The sequence below is a fragment of the Staurois parvus genome, unplaced genomic scaffold (genome assembly GCF_062004578.1).
Source record: "Staurois parvus isolate SC_StPar_1 unplaced genomic scaffold, SC_StPar_1.0 ptg000186l, whole genome shotgun sequence".
NCBI lineage: Eukaryota > Metazoa > Chordata > Amphibia > Anura > Ranidae > Staurois > Staurois parvus.
The window spans coordinates 8,972,245-8,989,384 of NW_028317982.1; the positions used below are offsets into that span (position 1 = coordinate 8,972,245).

The following is a 17,140-nucleotide window of genomic DNA, read 5'->3' on the forward strand; positions in this document are numbered from 1 at the left end:
GTAGCTCTAGCCTAATCAGATCACTAGTTTGCTGTGGAAGAAAACTTTTAATGACGAAACACGCTGGTAGGAGCCTCCAACTGAGGTCTTCATGCTTTATCGCATTCAAGGAAGTGGGTGCTGATGGTGGTCCAGTGTGTATATGTACATATGCATGTGTTTTTATTTATGTGAGTGTATTTATTGGCTACAATAAATCATTTTAAAAAGGTTTTACACTATGGAGAGGCTTTCCCTTTCTTGTTTTACATTAATTTTAATGTGGGAATACCTAGCTTATTGATGGTGTTCTTCGGTGATACTGAGGTGGCCTGGAAGGTGTCTCAGATGCTCTGAGAGATTACATAAGCGTTTTATGACCACTCTTAAGTCTAAGGGGGGTCATGGGCAGCTGGTATGAGACCATTCTATTATCACTCTGGGTGTATATTGGTTGTCGGTGACACTACATATACAAGGTTTTGAAAGAGGAGTGGTTTCACTTTCCTGCACATCTCTGGATGGGACTGTTTATTGACTTTTTTTATTTTAATTCCATTTTTCAATTTAAGTTCTTTTGTATGTTATATATTTAATGTATATTTTTGCGCCGTGGTTGTTTTTTGTCTTGTGCAACACATTTTTATTTCTATTAATAAGATCACTACCAGCCATTGGAATAAGGCAGTCTGATCTGACTGCTATACTGGTCGGAAAACAGGTCAATATGATGCATGAAAATTACCTATTATTTACTAGCATTCCTGATCTGCCAGAGTTTTGAGAAAAACTCATCCATACAATTTGTGTAGCCATGCAATGGGTTATTGCTTTTAATTGGAAATCTGCCGCAGTAGTAGACACTATCATGTTAATGGAAAAAATATTTCATAGGATTCATGGTTCTGAGTCTTGATTTGATGATAAATGGAACCCATGGTTCTCCCTGCTGCAGATGAACTGTGCATTTTCCCTGATTTGATTATGGTCAAATGTTTATCTTTATTATGTGTTATCCTTTTTGTATTCTTAGGTGGTGACTATATGGTGATCTTCACTTCTCTGGAGCTTTAACATGGTACCCCTTATATGACATCCTTTTTAAATTGTACCAATTGTTTTTTTCTCTTTTACTTCCCTCTCTGTTTGTTTATATCATTGCTACTAAGTATGTGACTTAAGGGCCAGTTCACAATAGGAACTGCAGCGGAACGTGTTGTGTGATTTATACACAGTTTAGTGTATCAGTTCACTTTGAATGGACTGAAATTGCACCCCACTGACCCAAACCAAAAGTAGTGCATGCACTACTTTTGGAAACTCACTGCAACCAGATCGAATGGTACCTCTGTACCATGCGATTCAGTGCAGGCAAACACGTTGCGTTTGTGCCCTGTGTTTGGGAGTTTTTTTAGCTGAGCATTGACATCTGCTGTAGATCATTCTGAATGCAGTGTGGGAAATGCGCATGGAATGCAGGTTATCCTGCACTGTGTTCTGGTATTCTATTCTATGACTGCAAACCTTCTCTGATCTCTCTGATTTTATTTTTTTTTTTTAAGTGTTGACCCCTTTCACAAGGGAGGACTGATCAGGTCTGTCTGTTCATTTTTAAGGCGGACCTGATCGGACCATCCATTGCCATTCATAGAGTGGTGGTCCATTTACATTCGACCGCCCTATAGGGAACAGTAGGCTGTGTTATCCGCCTATTCCGTGGGGATCTGCGGACAAATTCCTTGCTGAGCTGGTGGATCCGCTGGCAGAGTCCTCCAGTATGAAAGGGGATTTTATTTTATAAAAATTTGTAACAAAGAAAAGGGCCTGCGTGATTTCTTTTTTTTTTTAATACATTTGAGCTCCATTACCTATTTGGCCGGATGATATCTAGAAGCTGTGCAGGTGGTCGGAAAGGATAGCCAGGCTTCATGCTGTGAGCTAAGCTGGGAGAAGATCTCACAGGACTTGTTGGCTTTTTCGAGCTGACACTGTTATTCGTAAAGGTTTTGTCATACGCCGCCAGATTGGGTACGCTGATCACACGGGTTGGTATCTCACCTAATTTTTTTTTCTGCAAGCAAAACAATAAGACACTCTCTTACATGAAAGTTTTTGACAGAAATATATACCTTTAATGTAAATAGCTGACTCAATGTACTTTATCTGAACTCCAGCCTTATCTTCAGTCCTGACTCCTCTCCTGCAATGAAATTGCTTACTCTGATTTCACTGCACACTGTGGTCATCTCATAGTGTGCATTAGAAGATGCAGCAAGTCATATACAGCCTGTCTCTTTTCTTGCCCAGTGTTTTCTAGCCCTTTCCCCCCAGCGTTAGTATTTCTGGACAGCCCCTTTCATTCATTGGTTTTCAGTTCTTTCAATAAAGGAGGCTCCTAATCACATTTTGGCATTGCCTAGGGTGGTCTGCATGCAAATCCAGCCCACTTAGGAACCCCCACTCCTCCAGTTTACTATCCACTCATCAAGGCATTTTGATATTTTTTAGAACACCTTCAAAAACCATCTCACTACTTGCATCAGGGCTGAGGGCTCTTGAGAGAAGTGCTGAGGCAAGGTGTTGAGATGTTTTCGGAAAGCTATGTACAGCATCTTGCCAGCCCCTCCAACCAGGCATAATCTGCCTTCATTGCATAGAGTAGTACAGGTACCTAGTGATGACATAGTAGGGTAAAATAAAGATATTAATGAAAACCGGTTTTATTTAAAAAAAATAATTAGTATGTTAATGAGGGTAGAGGAGAGATCTGGGGTCTAATAGACTCCAGATCTCTCCATAGAGAGGACCTGTCATGGCCCATTCTATAAATAGGGATGTTGAAGTTAAGCTAAAACAAAAACTTTAAAGAAACATTTTAAAAAAATAATTTTAAATAAAATAAATAATACAATTTAAAATAAAATTATAGCGCCCGTTTCCCCAGGCTAAGAGGTGAATACGAATGCCTACGTAGATCCCACGTGCATATCTAAACAGTGATTGCACCACACGTGTATGCTGCAAACGTCAGAGTGAGTGCAATAATTCTAGCGTCAGATCTCCTGTTATTCTAAAATGGTAACCTGTCAAGGCATTTAAAGTGTCACCTATGGAGATTTTTAGGTACCATAGTTTGTCCCCATTCCACAGGTGTATGCAGTTTTAAAGAGTGACATGTTTGGTATCTATTTACTTGGCAAAACATAATTTTTTATATTTTATCAAAAATTGGGTATTATATAGTGTTTAGGTGCACTAAAATTAATTTAAGTGTATTTTGATAAACCACTGCACAGATATTGTGTGACATAAAAAATTGCAACACCACCAATTTTTTCTCTAGGGTCTTTGCTTTCAGAAAATATATCATGTTTAGGGGGTTTAAGCAATTATCTCATTTAAAAAAATGCTAATTATTACATGTAAGTGAGAAATGTCAGAATTGGCCTGGGCAGTACTACAGGAGGAGCAAATGGCATTCTCAGAGACACATCTGTCTGTCTATGGCTACCCTTTGGCAAAATCATTGCACTCTTTAAAACACTTTCGAATGTTCAATGTCCATTATATATATTTAGTTAGGCACTAGGGCCTCCGGTTCAAATCCCAGTCAGGGCATTATCTGCATGGAGATTGCATGTTCTCCCTGTGCTGTTGTGGGTTTCCTCTGTGTACTCCGGTTTCCCCCCACACTCCTAAGACATGCTGGTATTTTAATTGGCTCCTGTCTAAATTGGCCCTAGTATGTGTTTCTGTGAATGTAAGATATGGACCTTAGATTTTAAGCTCAGTGAGGGCATAATAACTAAAGTGTAAATTGTCAGAGCTATATAAATACCTGAAATAAATAAATAAAATGTTAGATGATCACAATCTATTTTAAACACTTTAAACATACATAGATTCCCTTTAAACAATTGGATATGATATTATGAGATTTGTTTACCTTCATTGTGGGTGTTAGACTGCCACCATTTGGATTGCAGGAAAATGAATGACTTCTGTGTGTTTCTTGAATAAGTGGCATTGCGATGTCATCATCAAAGCTTTGAATTTCCTGGAAAAAAAAAAATAAAGCTTTAAATCTACCGTATATTATATTAGCTGGAGGGTCTTCTCTATTATTCACCTAGATTTCCAACAAGAACAAGGGATGCTTTTATTGCATTTGATGCTTATTTTATAATTTATACTGTAATGGTGGTATAGTTTAATCATTTAGTGGAAAATATTATATATTATTATATTATATATGTTAAAAGAGCAGATAAAACCTTGCCGGACACCATTTTAGGAACTATTTACTGATATGCTTGTGCGTCGCAGGGGGATAACTACAAATAATGGGATCTCATAGTAAAATTTTGATGGCACTCCTGGCTAAAGCTGGCTATACAGAATTTTTTATTTTTTTTTCATTCATCCAGCTGAACAAAACAAAAGAAACTAGCATTCCTCCAGTCACACCGATGAGGTGTTTGGTGGAATTCCCTCCACCAGGACATTGTATTCTGACAGCGGGACTGGACACAGTCAGAATACACCGATCAGCAGCTGCAGCCACTGATCAATAGAAGTCTTCCAGCATGTTCCTCCAACAGAAGTTGATCAAATGATCAACTTTTGTGGAGCAGAAATGGCCACACACTGATCAAAATTAAGCTGATCCATGCTGATCCGGCTGAACTTGGATCAGTGTGTATAGTTTAACTCTCCCTGTAGCAGCTTGAAATGTCAGCTGTGCCAATGTGTGCCATTGATCTTAACAGAACATATGCCGAAACTAAGCTAAGGCAACAAGAGAGCTGTCAATACAGTCACTATACTACAAGGCACCAGCAGGGGCAGACTGACCATTTGGAAACTTGGGCACTGCCTGAGGGCCCAGGGTCAGTAGGGGGCCCCATGAGATGCCCCTGGTACCTTTTTCATAGGCTTTTTTGAGTTTGGGCAAGGACACAGGGGCCCCATGATCCCCTATTGCCCTGGGGCCCCATGAGTTGTCAGTCCGCCCCTGGGCACCAGTGCTGTGGATAAAAGTCATAACTGCATCAGCAATAATAAACATCACTATCATGATACCAGCTGCCCTAGGGCGTTTTAGCCGAGGAAAACCTCTTGGATTTTTGATCTATAAGACATACAGGTCTAATCCACACTGCTAAAACAGATAATCAAATGGTTCCTATTTCACAGAGGGGGATCTGTATCTAGCAACAACTGCTGCAGCCTGATTTCAGCCCTTCTATATTAGAAATGTAACACTTTAGTATTTTTCCTTAGCAGCCTCCCTAATGGGGCTCCCTTCTACAACATGCCCCATAACAGATGCCTGGGCTGATATGGCTATTGTTATGCTACCGGTGTGCTGTTTATTGTATCTAGCAGTGTTGTGGTATCTGTGCTCATTTATTGGTTTTGCAGCCTCAACAATAATCCATGTATAATTTTTTTTACCATATGTACAGCATAAATTGTTTACTGGATGTGTTCAGCAACACATATGGGGTATCCATGACTGTTGCATTGGATTTTATCATGTATGTATTGATGCCTTGGTACTTATATCTAGTGGCAGTTCAGTGTAACTAGAGCTTGTTATTTTATGTCTGTAAATGGTATATTCCAGATTTCCTGTATGTTGGGGCTAGTTAGTTTAATCCAGCCTTTCACAACAAGCACCCTGGGGTGCCTTGAGGTTTCTTCAGGAGTGCCTTGGCAAAATGTCTAAAAATTGCCCAAAACTTGTATACAAGCCAGTGGGTTGAACAAGCCTGCCTTTTAGTTACACAAAGATACAGGTTGCCATTGTGCACAATTATGACCTTCTAGCCGCCGACATCCTCACAACCAATGACATCATCAGTTGATAAGGAGGATGTCAGCTGCCCGCACAGCATCCTACTTTGACCCTCCCCTGCCCCTCTCCATCAGTGCTGGGGTCACATTAGCTCAGTGATGGATAAAAACTGAGGGAGAAGAGAAACATTGGAATACTAGTCAGTACCAATGTGCAAAAGTGTATTTGCTTTTGCAGAATAACTCACTTCTAATGTTGGGTGTCCTACATGTGTGGATGTTGTTATATAAAACTATTAGAATCGTTTTTCACATTGTAGACTGTGGTGCCCATTTAAATATATGGACAGCCTTGAGGCACCCCATTTTAGAATGGGGTGCCTCAAGACTGTCCATAATTTTAAAGGGTGCCTTGGGACTGTCCATAATTTTAAAGGGTGCCTTGACTGAGAAAAGGTTGAGAAACACTGGTTTAATCCCTATATAGACCCCTCCTTTCTTCTTCATGTTCTCTCAATAAGCGACCAGCCTAGTTAGCAGGCATGAGAAGATTATTGTTTCTGTACAATTCAAATAATTGGTGAACATCTCATGTATTTCATTTTAAGTAAAACTATGTTGGATTTGTAGAGTTCACCCCCTAAAGGGCCCAAGTTAATATAGAAGCAGCCAGGCTCACAGCAACAGTCACTCTTCTGGCTCAGTGGATAGCCTAGGGGTGTCTCTTTGTTATTTATTGCTGAATAAACTTGGATAGGGTACAGGGGGTACTCCAGTAAAACAGTGCAATAATCAGAGGCTACTCCTCATTTTGTCAGAACTTCTTAGGACAGTCCTTTTAGTAACAGCTAAGGGAATGAGCAGCACTGAGACACCATAAGGAATATCCCACTCAAAGTAAACTCTAGCACTGATGCCCAAGGGATAGTAGCAGCAAACAGTCACTAGGACTTCATGGGACTGAGATTGAGCTCTACAGTCACTTTTGCAGCAGTTGTTTTCTTAATATGGGTCACAATCCTGCACAATGTCCTTTTGTCTCTTTCGGTCAGATGACCATGTCCACCGCACTTATGCCTATCAGATGACGTTTTTCCTGAAACTATATATGCCATCATAACCTTTGATACTGTACCTCATGACACAGCAAATAAAGTGGCAATTTCAGTCACAGAGGCACCAGCTAAGCGGGGACCAACAATTTGCCCTCTTTGAAGCTCAGTAAACTCTGACATGACTCCAGATTACTAGCAGCACACAGTGAATGAAGAAAGTAAGGCTTCCCACCTGTTAGCTAGGTGTCTCATCACACAGCAGAAGCAAAAGAATGTTATATCGCTTCCACTTTCTTTCACAGCTGCAAATCATGTAGTGTTTTCATTTTTTTTTGTCTAACCCCTGTACTTTAACCACTTCCCATAGCAGAAATACTGCTACAGGGTGGCACAGGTGCGCAAAATCACATGTATATACACGTGATTTTGCATTTACGGGTAAGGGGCACGCGCCATTCACGGCCACGGCTGTCAATCACTGGGTCCCGAAGATCTCCAATGGGGAGGAGAACTGTTTTGTTTACTAACAGTTCTCCTCCCTGTCAGCTCGGGCACACTGCTTTGGATGGCTGTGCACCGCACAGCCATCCAAAGCAGTGTGATGACAGTGAAGCATACTGACACCACCCCCATGTAAGCTGAGCATCTCCAACGGGGAGGAGAACTGTTTGTAAACAAAACAGTTCTCCTCCCTGTCAGCTCCTGCATACTGCTTTGGATGGCTGTGCACAGCATAACCATGCAAAGCAGTGTGATTACAGTGATTACAAACACACTGCCCCATAGTATAATACACCCAGCACACAGTTAACCATTTGATCTCCCCTCATATTAACCCCTTCTTGCCCAGTGCCATTACTACAGTGTCAGTGCTTTTTTTTAGCACTGATCACTGTATCGATGTCACTGGGGATGTCAGTGACACCAAGTCAGTTCCCTCCAGTGTCAGAATGTCCGCCGCCGTCCCGCTATAAGTCACTGATCGCCGCCATTACTAGTAAAAAAACAAACAAAATCCCAGTATATATAACGCCATTTTTAAATGCTATAACTTTCACGTAAACCAATTAATTTACACATATAAGGATTTTTTTTTTAGCAAAGACATGTAACAGAATACATTTAGGCATAAATTTATGACAAAATTAGATTTTTAAATTTTTTTTACTGGACATGTTTAATAGCAAAAAGTCAAAAATATTGTTAATTCTCAAAATTGTCAGTCTTTTTTTATAGCGCAAAAAATAAAAAATGTACAGATGATCAAATACCACTGAAAGAAAGCTCAATTTGTGGGAAATAAAGGACGTGAATTTAATTTGGGTGCAGCATTGCATGACCACGCAATTGTCATTTAAAGTAAGGCAGCACCGCAACGCAAAAAATGGCCTGGTCAGAAAGGGGGGTAAATCCTCAGGTGGGCAAGTGGTTAAAGTAAACCTGTGCACACAAGACAAAACAACAGGGTTGCCGGCATGAAGAGAAGAAACTGCATGTAAGCTCCAAGACAATCTGGTCAGACTTTACACCGGGTGCTAAGGACCCCCCATATGACATGGTTTGGACCTCTCAATTGACCACTCAGGCACTTAGTGCTGCAATGTGATAGGAAGAGGAGAGTCATCTGTTCCCCTATACCTGGAAGTACTAGGTATTTTACATTGCCCTGGGAAAAGCACAGATTCACAGAAAATGGGATTAGAAAAATGTACAGTTATAACAAAATCTCTTTTATTTCTTCTTTGCTATCCTTGACTAGATATGCCCTGATCACACTTTTCAGGTTGTAGCTTGCTCATGTCTATTTTTGATTGGTTTTTAGTATAACGTTGTACTAATAAAGTTTGCACATGCATTCACACACTGTCTTTCTTGACAAACAAGTGTTACATATACATCCCCTCCTGTTACATTTAGACAGTCTAGATTATGAATTAATTTACCATCACACAACAGGACAAAGCAGCTTCTATAATGAAGTCTGTACTGACATCTAATGCTGACAGCACACTAATGAGCTTAGATTCATATATTACTGCAGTATTGGCAGAGTACCTAGGATTTTTTAAGCAGGTCATGGGCTTATTCTGTAACGGTGCCAAGTAAAAAAATAATGTGTCAAACGCATTAACCCATAGCATGGCTTTTTGGATAGGCCTAGGGCAGGAAAGTCTAAAGGGGGTAGCTGGATGTACCTGATTGTAACTGGGAAAAACAAGGAATCAATACCTAATGACACAGAGGTAATGCTCATTTATTTTACAGATGGATGAAATTGTGTGATTACAAAAAATCTATAGTCAAGGTGGCCATTTATAGTTACGCATTTTAGTAGCAATCCTATGAGGGCTCAGAGCAGGGAAAAGTCTATTAGCTATTAAATAAAGAAAAAGGAGTTAGATCAGAATTATCACGGGGAAATTTAATGGTTAACAGAGACTGTCAATATTCTCTATGACCAGGGCAAGTGCACACGTGGCATTTTACATTGCTGCACTGCTGTAGGCTATATACTCTCTGGCCATGGAAATTAGATCACTATTAATCAGCATCTGAGGTCTGTACATACAAGTATCTGAGATTTACAGTCATGTGAAAAAGAAAGCATGTACTAGGTAGGTCCCTTATGTGTGAAGTTGGCCATAGATGGATCAAAATGTGACCAGTTCAGCAGGAACCGACGGAATTTCGATCCATCTTTGGCCAGGCTGATTGTACAGAAGTCAATATATTGATTGACTTCAGTACAAGCAGCTTGTCAGTTTTTTTCTTATTCGATCACTGCCGGTGGCTCTAGTCACCATCAGTGATCATTGTATTCTGTGGGTGGGGAGGGCTCCCCTGACTGTGTTGATGGGGGAATCAAGCAATTTTCTTTCCTTCAACCCTTGTTGTTCTGCCCAGGTAATATGCGACAAGGGATTCCTGATGTTTGTGTGGAGGAAGCCAGAAGTAGCCAGCATATAGACTGTGGAGGTTATCCTGGTGGAATGAACTCCTTTCCAGTGACCAAGCCTGTGAGTTTCCTGGTTAGGAACATCTAGCCTTTTGCAACTGAGCACAACTCAATGACCACCAAGGTTGTATTTCCCAACTGGGGCACTTTGGGTTGCTGGCCTTCCCCTTGGTTACAATTATACCCATGGAAACTGTTCTTATCAGTTGCACCTAATCAGAAAAACCTGATACTAATTTGAAGGATTTGATGTGCTACTAAATGTAGGAGTGCACTTACATTTTCCATGTGACAAATCTACAATGTAATTTATTTAGATTATGAGAATGACTGTGGCTTGTCACTTATGACCTTTTTCTAATATGTCCCCTTTATTTGTTAGCACTGTTTGAATGAAGATCTAATGTTTGACTGTTCAAATATGTTGAAAAAGTCAACAGTTTCCATGGGGTGTACTTACTTTTCCCCCTGACTGTACATATATTTTCTATGCCACTGAGGGAGGGTTAGGTTAGATGTATGAAAGCACATGTACCCTATAAGGAGCCTGTGTCAGATGATATTTTGGTTATATGGGTTCTGGAAACGTACACACATACTTTTAAGGCTCCTTCAACACAAGTTACCAGAACGTATGGCAACACACAAGCTTCTGTGCATTACTGTAATATTCCAACATAAAATGTGCCTTGCATAAGATAAGGGATGTCCAGAAGCCACATAACTAGATTATCTCCCACAGCTAGGAGTGCACTCCTACATTCACCACATCAATGCCAACCCTGCCATTCATATTGAATGGCACCCCAACACACTAATGCAGTGTCATTGGATTGTTGTGCATTGCAGTATTCAGCATAAAAAACATGAATGAGCTGCCTTAACGCATGCCAATGTGTAACATTAATGCAACACTAAGGGGTCTATTTATTGCAGGAAGCTCCTTCCTGTATACTAAAGAAACAATACGCTTTTTAATGTCCTCCTTAGCACTGAACCTTACAATACAGACCACTTTTCCTCTCCATCACATATCCTGAAAAATCATTTGGTGTGAACAGTGGCCATCATCCTATCCTTGTTATAAAATATCCATAGCTGGAATTCATCTTTAATGAAAGCAGCCTGGGGCAGTAGCGGACCTAAATGTAATTTTGCACATCACAACCCACAAAGGCTCCATGCACACTGGCTTACAAATTGCTGCTTCTACAGGCGCTTTGTGTTTTGCTTGTAGAAGCAGCTCAGTGTTAGGGCTCATGTACACTGCAGCTGCTAAACTCACGATGAGGAGCTGTTCAGCGTTTTTTTTGGCAGCCCCTGAACTTACCCTAATATTTTCCTATGTGTCCATGTACACATCTTTATTTACAGTCATTTACAGGCAGTTGAGTTTACAGTAGTTTTTTTTAACACAACAAACTTGCATTCAGACGTTGATTTTATCAGCGTTTCAAACACAAAATGCTTGTAAACGAGGCTAAATGCGACAAATCGCGTTTATAAGCATTTGCGGTCGAAATTTTTTTTTAACTCTTCAGTTCCCAATGCTGTCCAGAGCCTTTTTTCATTATGAAAAATGCATGCAAAGAGTTTTCAAGGTGCTCAGATGGACAAAACACTGCACACAGGATGTCCCTACCAAGCTTGTCACACATGACCAATTCACACCTCAGACCTCTCCCACCCTTGGAAACAAAAGAAACAAATGCTCATTCACACCTCAAATTCCTCATGAAGACCCCCTGCCAGGTGACCTTAATGACTCCCTCCACCAGACACCTTCCCACCCTTGGAAACAAAAGAAATGTTAATGAGCAACTCACACCTAATTATCTCAACACATACTGCTGTCTCTGCTTCTACTCTCTGTATTTCTCTGAAACAGTCTGAAATAGTTAATAATTTACCACTTTTCAGTGCATTCTGGGCATTTGAGAAGTTCTCCCGTGCTTATCTTTAAAAAATGCTTCTAAACGAAAACGCACATAAATGCGTTATGCAAACGCGGCTAAACAGATGTTTTTAATCTATGTTTTCCAGCAGTCACTTTCCATCGTTCAGAAGTGTCCTGTGTACATGGGGCCTTATCCTATATGTCCATGCACATTAGGACGATTAGAGGCATATTTTAAGCTCAACGTTTAGAGGCAGGAAAAAAACATTTTCTGGTTTGCGTTTTTGATTGGAGCTTTCTGGCAGAAAAAATGCTAAACTGGCATTTTTTAAGCCCAGTTTGCATGGAGTCTTAGGAAACTTTCAGATGGGGTGGACACGTCAGCGGATCCACTTGCACAGTGGGGGATCTCTGCTGCAGAGCCGACACAGACACAGCCCGCTGTTTTCTATGGGGCGGTCAGATGGAAATGGACAGCCTATTTGATTCCACTCGACTGTCGATCTGATCTGCCAGATGGATGGGGAATGGATCCCCATTCATCTGTTTTGAGCATACAGGATCAGATGCCGGTGGGTCCATAGAGGGCTATGGATGGTCCGATCAGGTCCACCTGAAAAACTGGCAGGCAAATCCAATCGAAAGGGGCCTTAAACTCTCTTGTTCTCAGACAGGAATGTTGGTAGGTCTGTATTTTGACTACAACTTTGTTCAAAACAAGACAAATGTTTTCTCCCTTTGATGCCAGAAACTTTTCTCAGCTGCTTAAACGAAACCTACAACATTCATTGCTGCATCTCAAAATCAGGAAAGAAAACCCCATATGCATAAAACCAGAGATTATATAAGATTAGTCTGGTTGGAGTTCCCAATTCTTCCATAAAGCATTCAAATTCAAAAGAAAAAAATAATGTGATCCTCAACAGGTGTACTTTCAAGAGAAATAATGTGTATAATAGGATAATCTTACCAGCAGGTGTTTAATAATTTGATCTTTATCAGCCAGTTTATCCTGCAAGCTGTTTATAAGCTGCAGATTTTCCATCCGAGGCTGCTTCTTCGCCTTATCTTCCATCTCCTTCAGCCTGTATACATAAACCAAGAAATCAGTTTGAAGTCTGACTAAAGAACCCAATATGATCAGCTACAGATATATCTTTATCCTTCAACAATATAGAAATCCTGAACCTGATCTTTAAAAACAAATTATGTCTGTTATTATTTATTTTAGGGAATTAGAATTAAGAAATTCTGTCAACAAAAGCTAACCTAAAATTTATCTGTAAAAAAGGCAGAAATTATAAAATCTCTGAAAAAAACTGCAAAAACAATGTTTGTCAGTCACAGGTGCTGTCACATTTCTCATTTATATACAGTTTACTGGACTGACAGACTAACAACACTATTTTTCAAAAAATTAAATGCTTACATTACAGCAAAGCCATAAATCAAAAAATCGAATGCAGTTGGTGTATCGTGGAAATGCAGCACCCAGTAAATCCAATTACAGAAAAAATAAAACTAACAGTGCACATTACCATGTAAAACCAAAATAACACCTATATGACTATATACTTATTATGTACAGTACCTCAATCAATATGATCCTAAACCATGCTAGTAAAACAACCAATTCAATATTACTGCACATTAATAATTAAGAAAAAAAAATGTTTTAAAGGTGAAAAATAAAGTCCACACCGAGTGTCCAAATAAGGCCCTAAGAGCAACTTGAACCTGATAAAAAGCTTTGGTTCTGAAATTGAACATACAGTGCTCCCAAATCTCCAGACACCAATAGTGCCAACTCCTTACAAGAAATATATGATCTCTGTGTTATAAAGAGATCAAATACAGTGAAGGATATAAGTATTTGATCCCCTGCTGATTTTCAATGTTTGCCCACTTACTAAGAAATGATCAGTCTACAAATCGAATGGTAGGTGTATTGTATCACTGAGAGACAGAATAGCAACAAAAAATTCAAAAGAAATGCATGTCTAACAAATTATGAACTGATTTGCATGTTCATGAGGGAAATAAATATTTGATCCCCTTCACAAAACATGACTTAGTACTTGGTGGCATATCCCTTGATAGCAATCACAGAGGTCAGACGTTTCCTGTAGTTGGCCACCAGGTTTGCACACCTCAGGAGGTATTTTGGCCCACTCCTCTTGGCAGATCCTTTCCAAGTCATTAAGGTTTGGTGGCTGACGTTTGGCAACTCGAACTTCCAGCTCCCTCCACAGATTTTCAATTGGATTAAGGTCTGGAGACTGGCTAGGCCACTCCAGGACCTTAATGTGCTTCTTCTTGAGCCATTCCTTTGTTGCCTTGGCCATGTGTTTTGGGTCATTGTCATGCTGGAACACCTATCCACGACCCATTCTCAATGCCCTGGCTGAGGGAAGAAGGTTCTCACCCATGATTTGATGGTACATTGGCCCATCCATCGTCCCTTTGATGCGGTGCAGTTGTCCTGTCCCCTTAGCAGAAAAACACCCCCAAAACAGAATGTTTCCACCACCACGTTTGACAGTTGGGATGGTGTTCTTGGGGTCATAGGCAGCATTCCTCCTCCTCTAAACACGGCGAGTTGAGTTGATGCCAAAGAGCTCGATTTTGTTCTCATCTGACCACAACACTTTCAACCAGTCCTCCTCTGCTGCATTTAGATGTTCAGTGGCAAACTTCAGACAGACCTGGACATGTGCTTCCTTGAGAAAAGGGACCTTGCAGGCACTGTAGGATTTCAATCCTTGTCAGCGTAGTGTGTGCCAATTGTTTTCTTGGTGACTGTGGTCCCAGATAATTGACAAGATCCTCACATGTAGTTCTGGGATGATTCCTCACTGTTCTCATGATCGTTGACACTCCACGAGGTGAGATCTTGTATGGTGCACCAGACCTGGGGAAACTGACAGTTGTTTTGTGTTTCTTCCATTTGCAAATGATTGCACCAACTGTTGTCACCTTCTCACCCAGTTGCTTGGCAATAGTTTGGTAGCCCAGTCCAGCCTTGTGTAGTTCTACAGTCTTGTCCCTGACATCCTTGGACAGCTCTTTGGTCTTTGCCATGGTGGAGAGTTTGGAATCTGATTGTTTCATTGCTCCTGTAGACAAGTATCTGTACTGTTAAACCTTCCAAGGCTTAGGAGAGGCCTTAAGAAGTCCTGGATGATCCTAGCTCACTGAGGAGCCATAGGATCGCCTGAAAAGTCACAGGAACACCTAAGGCAACACCCAGAGGGGATCTTCCTGGGAAACTCCAAGCCAGAGTCAAACTGAAGCTGAGAGGAGGCCTTCAGATTGCCTGGACCACAGTGAGTAGGCCTTAGAGAATTTTCAGGAGGAAGACTGTTGCCTGTACCCCCTTTCTTACTAGAGGGACTGTTCCAGACTTTCTGCCAGGGTTGTGCCTTAGAGGAAGGCCTTGTGTTAAAAGCTGTGTGCTACCTTTTGTACAGAGAAATTTGTGCTACTCTGCTTAATTGCTTCAAGACAGTGTCCTCATTCAAGTTATTTAGTTCCTGGCATCCCAAAACTTCACCCAATCCATATCCCAGTTCTACAAAACAAATAAAACAACAAAAAAAGAAACTATCTGCCTGGTTACTGTCTGAGGACTGAGTGAGAGTTTTTGCACCTGGCTAAAAATACCCTGTGCTTGGCTGCTTGCTCCATAAAAGGATCAGAACCTGGGATCAAAATTGCCAGACAAATCCGGTCTGTGAGCTACACACATAACATACACTTACCAGCCACTTTATTAGGTATACCTTGCTAGTATTTATTTATTATAATTTATTGCAGGTACTTATATTCTGGTTTGGACCCCCTTTTGCCTTCAGAACTGCTTCAATTCTTTGGGGCACAGATTCAATAAGGTGGTGGAAACATTTTTCAGAGATTTTGGTCCATACAGACATGATAGCATCACGCAGTTGCTGCACAATTGTCGGCTACACATCCATGACCAGTTGATACAAGGCAGGATGGATCCATGATTTCATGTTGTTTACACCAAATTCTGACCCTACTATCTGAATGTTGTAGCTGAAATCGACTTCTGTGACCAAGTCCCAGTGGGCGGGGTGAAACATGTCAGAGGACGTGGTCAGAATGGCAACTGAGGTCATTCCTCAACTTGGACTCCTGGGGTAAGTTGAGCAGCATCCATCCCTTCACTTGTATTGGCTGACACTGGAATCACTCGGACTCATGCTGCCCTCTTCTTACTTGCTGGTGGGGTGACCCTTTTCCTTCCATCCATAGCTTGGAGCCATAAGGTATACTTTTTCACTATGCAGCTGAATTCGAGACTCATCAGACCATGCAACATTTTTCCAGTCTTCTATTGTCCAGTTTTGGTAAGCCTGTGCGAATTGTAGCCTCTGTTTCCTGTTCTTAGATGACAGGAGTGGCACCTGGAGTGGTCTTCTGCTGCTGTAGCCCATCTGCTTCAAGGTTCGATGTGTTGTGCATTCAGAGATGGTATTCTGCATACCTTGGTTGTAACAAGCAGTTATTTGATTTCTATCATCTCCAACCAGTCTGCCCATTCTCCTCTGACCTCAACAAGGCATTTTTGTCCACACAACTGGCGCTCTCTGAATATTTTCTCTTTTTCTGACCATTCTCTGTAAACCTTAGAGATGGTTGTGCGTGAAAATCCCAGTAGATCAGCAGTTTTTGAAATACTCAGACCAGCTTGTCTGGCGCCAACAACCATGCCACGTTCAAAGTCACCTAAATTCTCTTTCTTCCCCATTCTGATGCTCGGTTTGAACTTCAGCATGGCATCTTCACCTCTCCTAGATACCTAAATGCATTGAATTACTGCCATGTGATTGGCTGATTAGCAATTTGTGTTACCAAACAATTGAATAGGTGTACCTAATAAAGTGGCTGGTGAGTGTATGTATTGCATTTAGTTCAATATTCCTCTGTTCTCACAGCTTATCAATTGCTGCAGTAAACCAATAGTGTATCGGTTTCTCTTAGGGAAGCAATCATCTATCTAAAAAGAACAAGGAAGGGTAGAAGATGTCTCCAGGATCTTCTGGTGGTTTTCAGTGTAGTAATACTAGTAAGTCACGTCATTTTAATTATTTTTTCTACAAATCTGGTATATTAAAAGATCATCAAAGTGTCAAACTGAACCAAGTATGTCACACTGTAGGTTTACATGAACTTACTCAGCTTCCAAGGTAACAATCTTTGCCTGAAGGAAAGTCTGAGCGCTGCTAAACTTGGACACTATGGACTGGATCTCCTGCTGGTGCTGTTGTTTCAATGAGTCCAGTTCAATTCTTTGCTTTAGTTTAAGTTCTTCTTGATTTCTTTCCATGAAATTAAAGAATATAAAAACTTTACAAAAAGCCAAAAGAAGTAAATTTAAGTGATAATTGGCTCCATTCACAGAAGCAAATTGCATGTGATATTTAGGTG

The 17,140-nt window shown here is 40.7% G+C and overlaps 2 protein-coding genes across 4 annotated transcripts in view; one reads left to right on the plus strand and one right to left on the minus strand.

Annotated features, from left to right (window-relative positions):
• FAM184B (family with sequence similarity 184 member B) overlaps window positions 1–17,140 on the minus strand; it is a 163,706-nt gene that overhangs the window by 4,788 nt on the left and 141,778 nt on the right. The window contains exons 10-13 of the mRNA XM_089677462.1: window positions 16,888–17,031; window positions 12,657–12,771; window positions 3,926–4,036; window positions 1,848–2,050 (exon numbers count right to left, since the gene is read on the minus strand). Coding sequence (XP_089533588.1) covers window positions 1,848–2,050; window positions 3,926–4,036; window positions 12,657–12,771; window positions 16,888–17,031 — 573 coding nt within the window. The remainder of the gene's footprint in view (window positions 1–1,847; window positions 2,051–3,925; window positions 4,037–12,656; window positions 12,772–16,887; window positions 17,032–17,140) is intronic.
• NCAPG (non-SMC condensin I complex subunit G) overlaps window positions 9,737–17,140 on the plus strand; it is a 254,082-nt gene continuing 246,678 nt past the window's right edge. The window contains exons 1-2 of one of the 3 annotated variants that reach the window (XM_089677458.1): window positions 9,737–9,850; window positions 16,694–16,778. The gene's annotated coding sequence lies outside the window, so the exon portion shown is untranslated. Of the gene's footprint in view, window positions 9,851–15,741; window positions 15,850–16,693; window positions 16,779–17,140 lie in introns of those variants that run through there. The other 2 variants (XM_089677459.1, XM_089677461.1) reach the window with 2 other exon arrangements.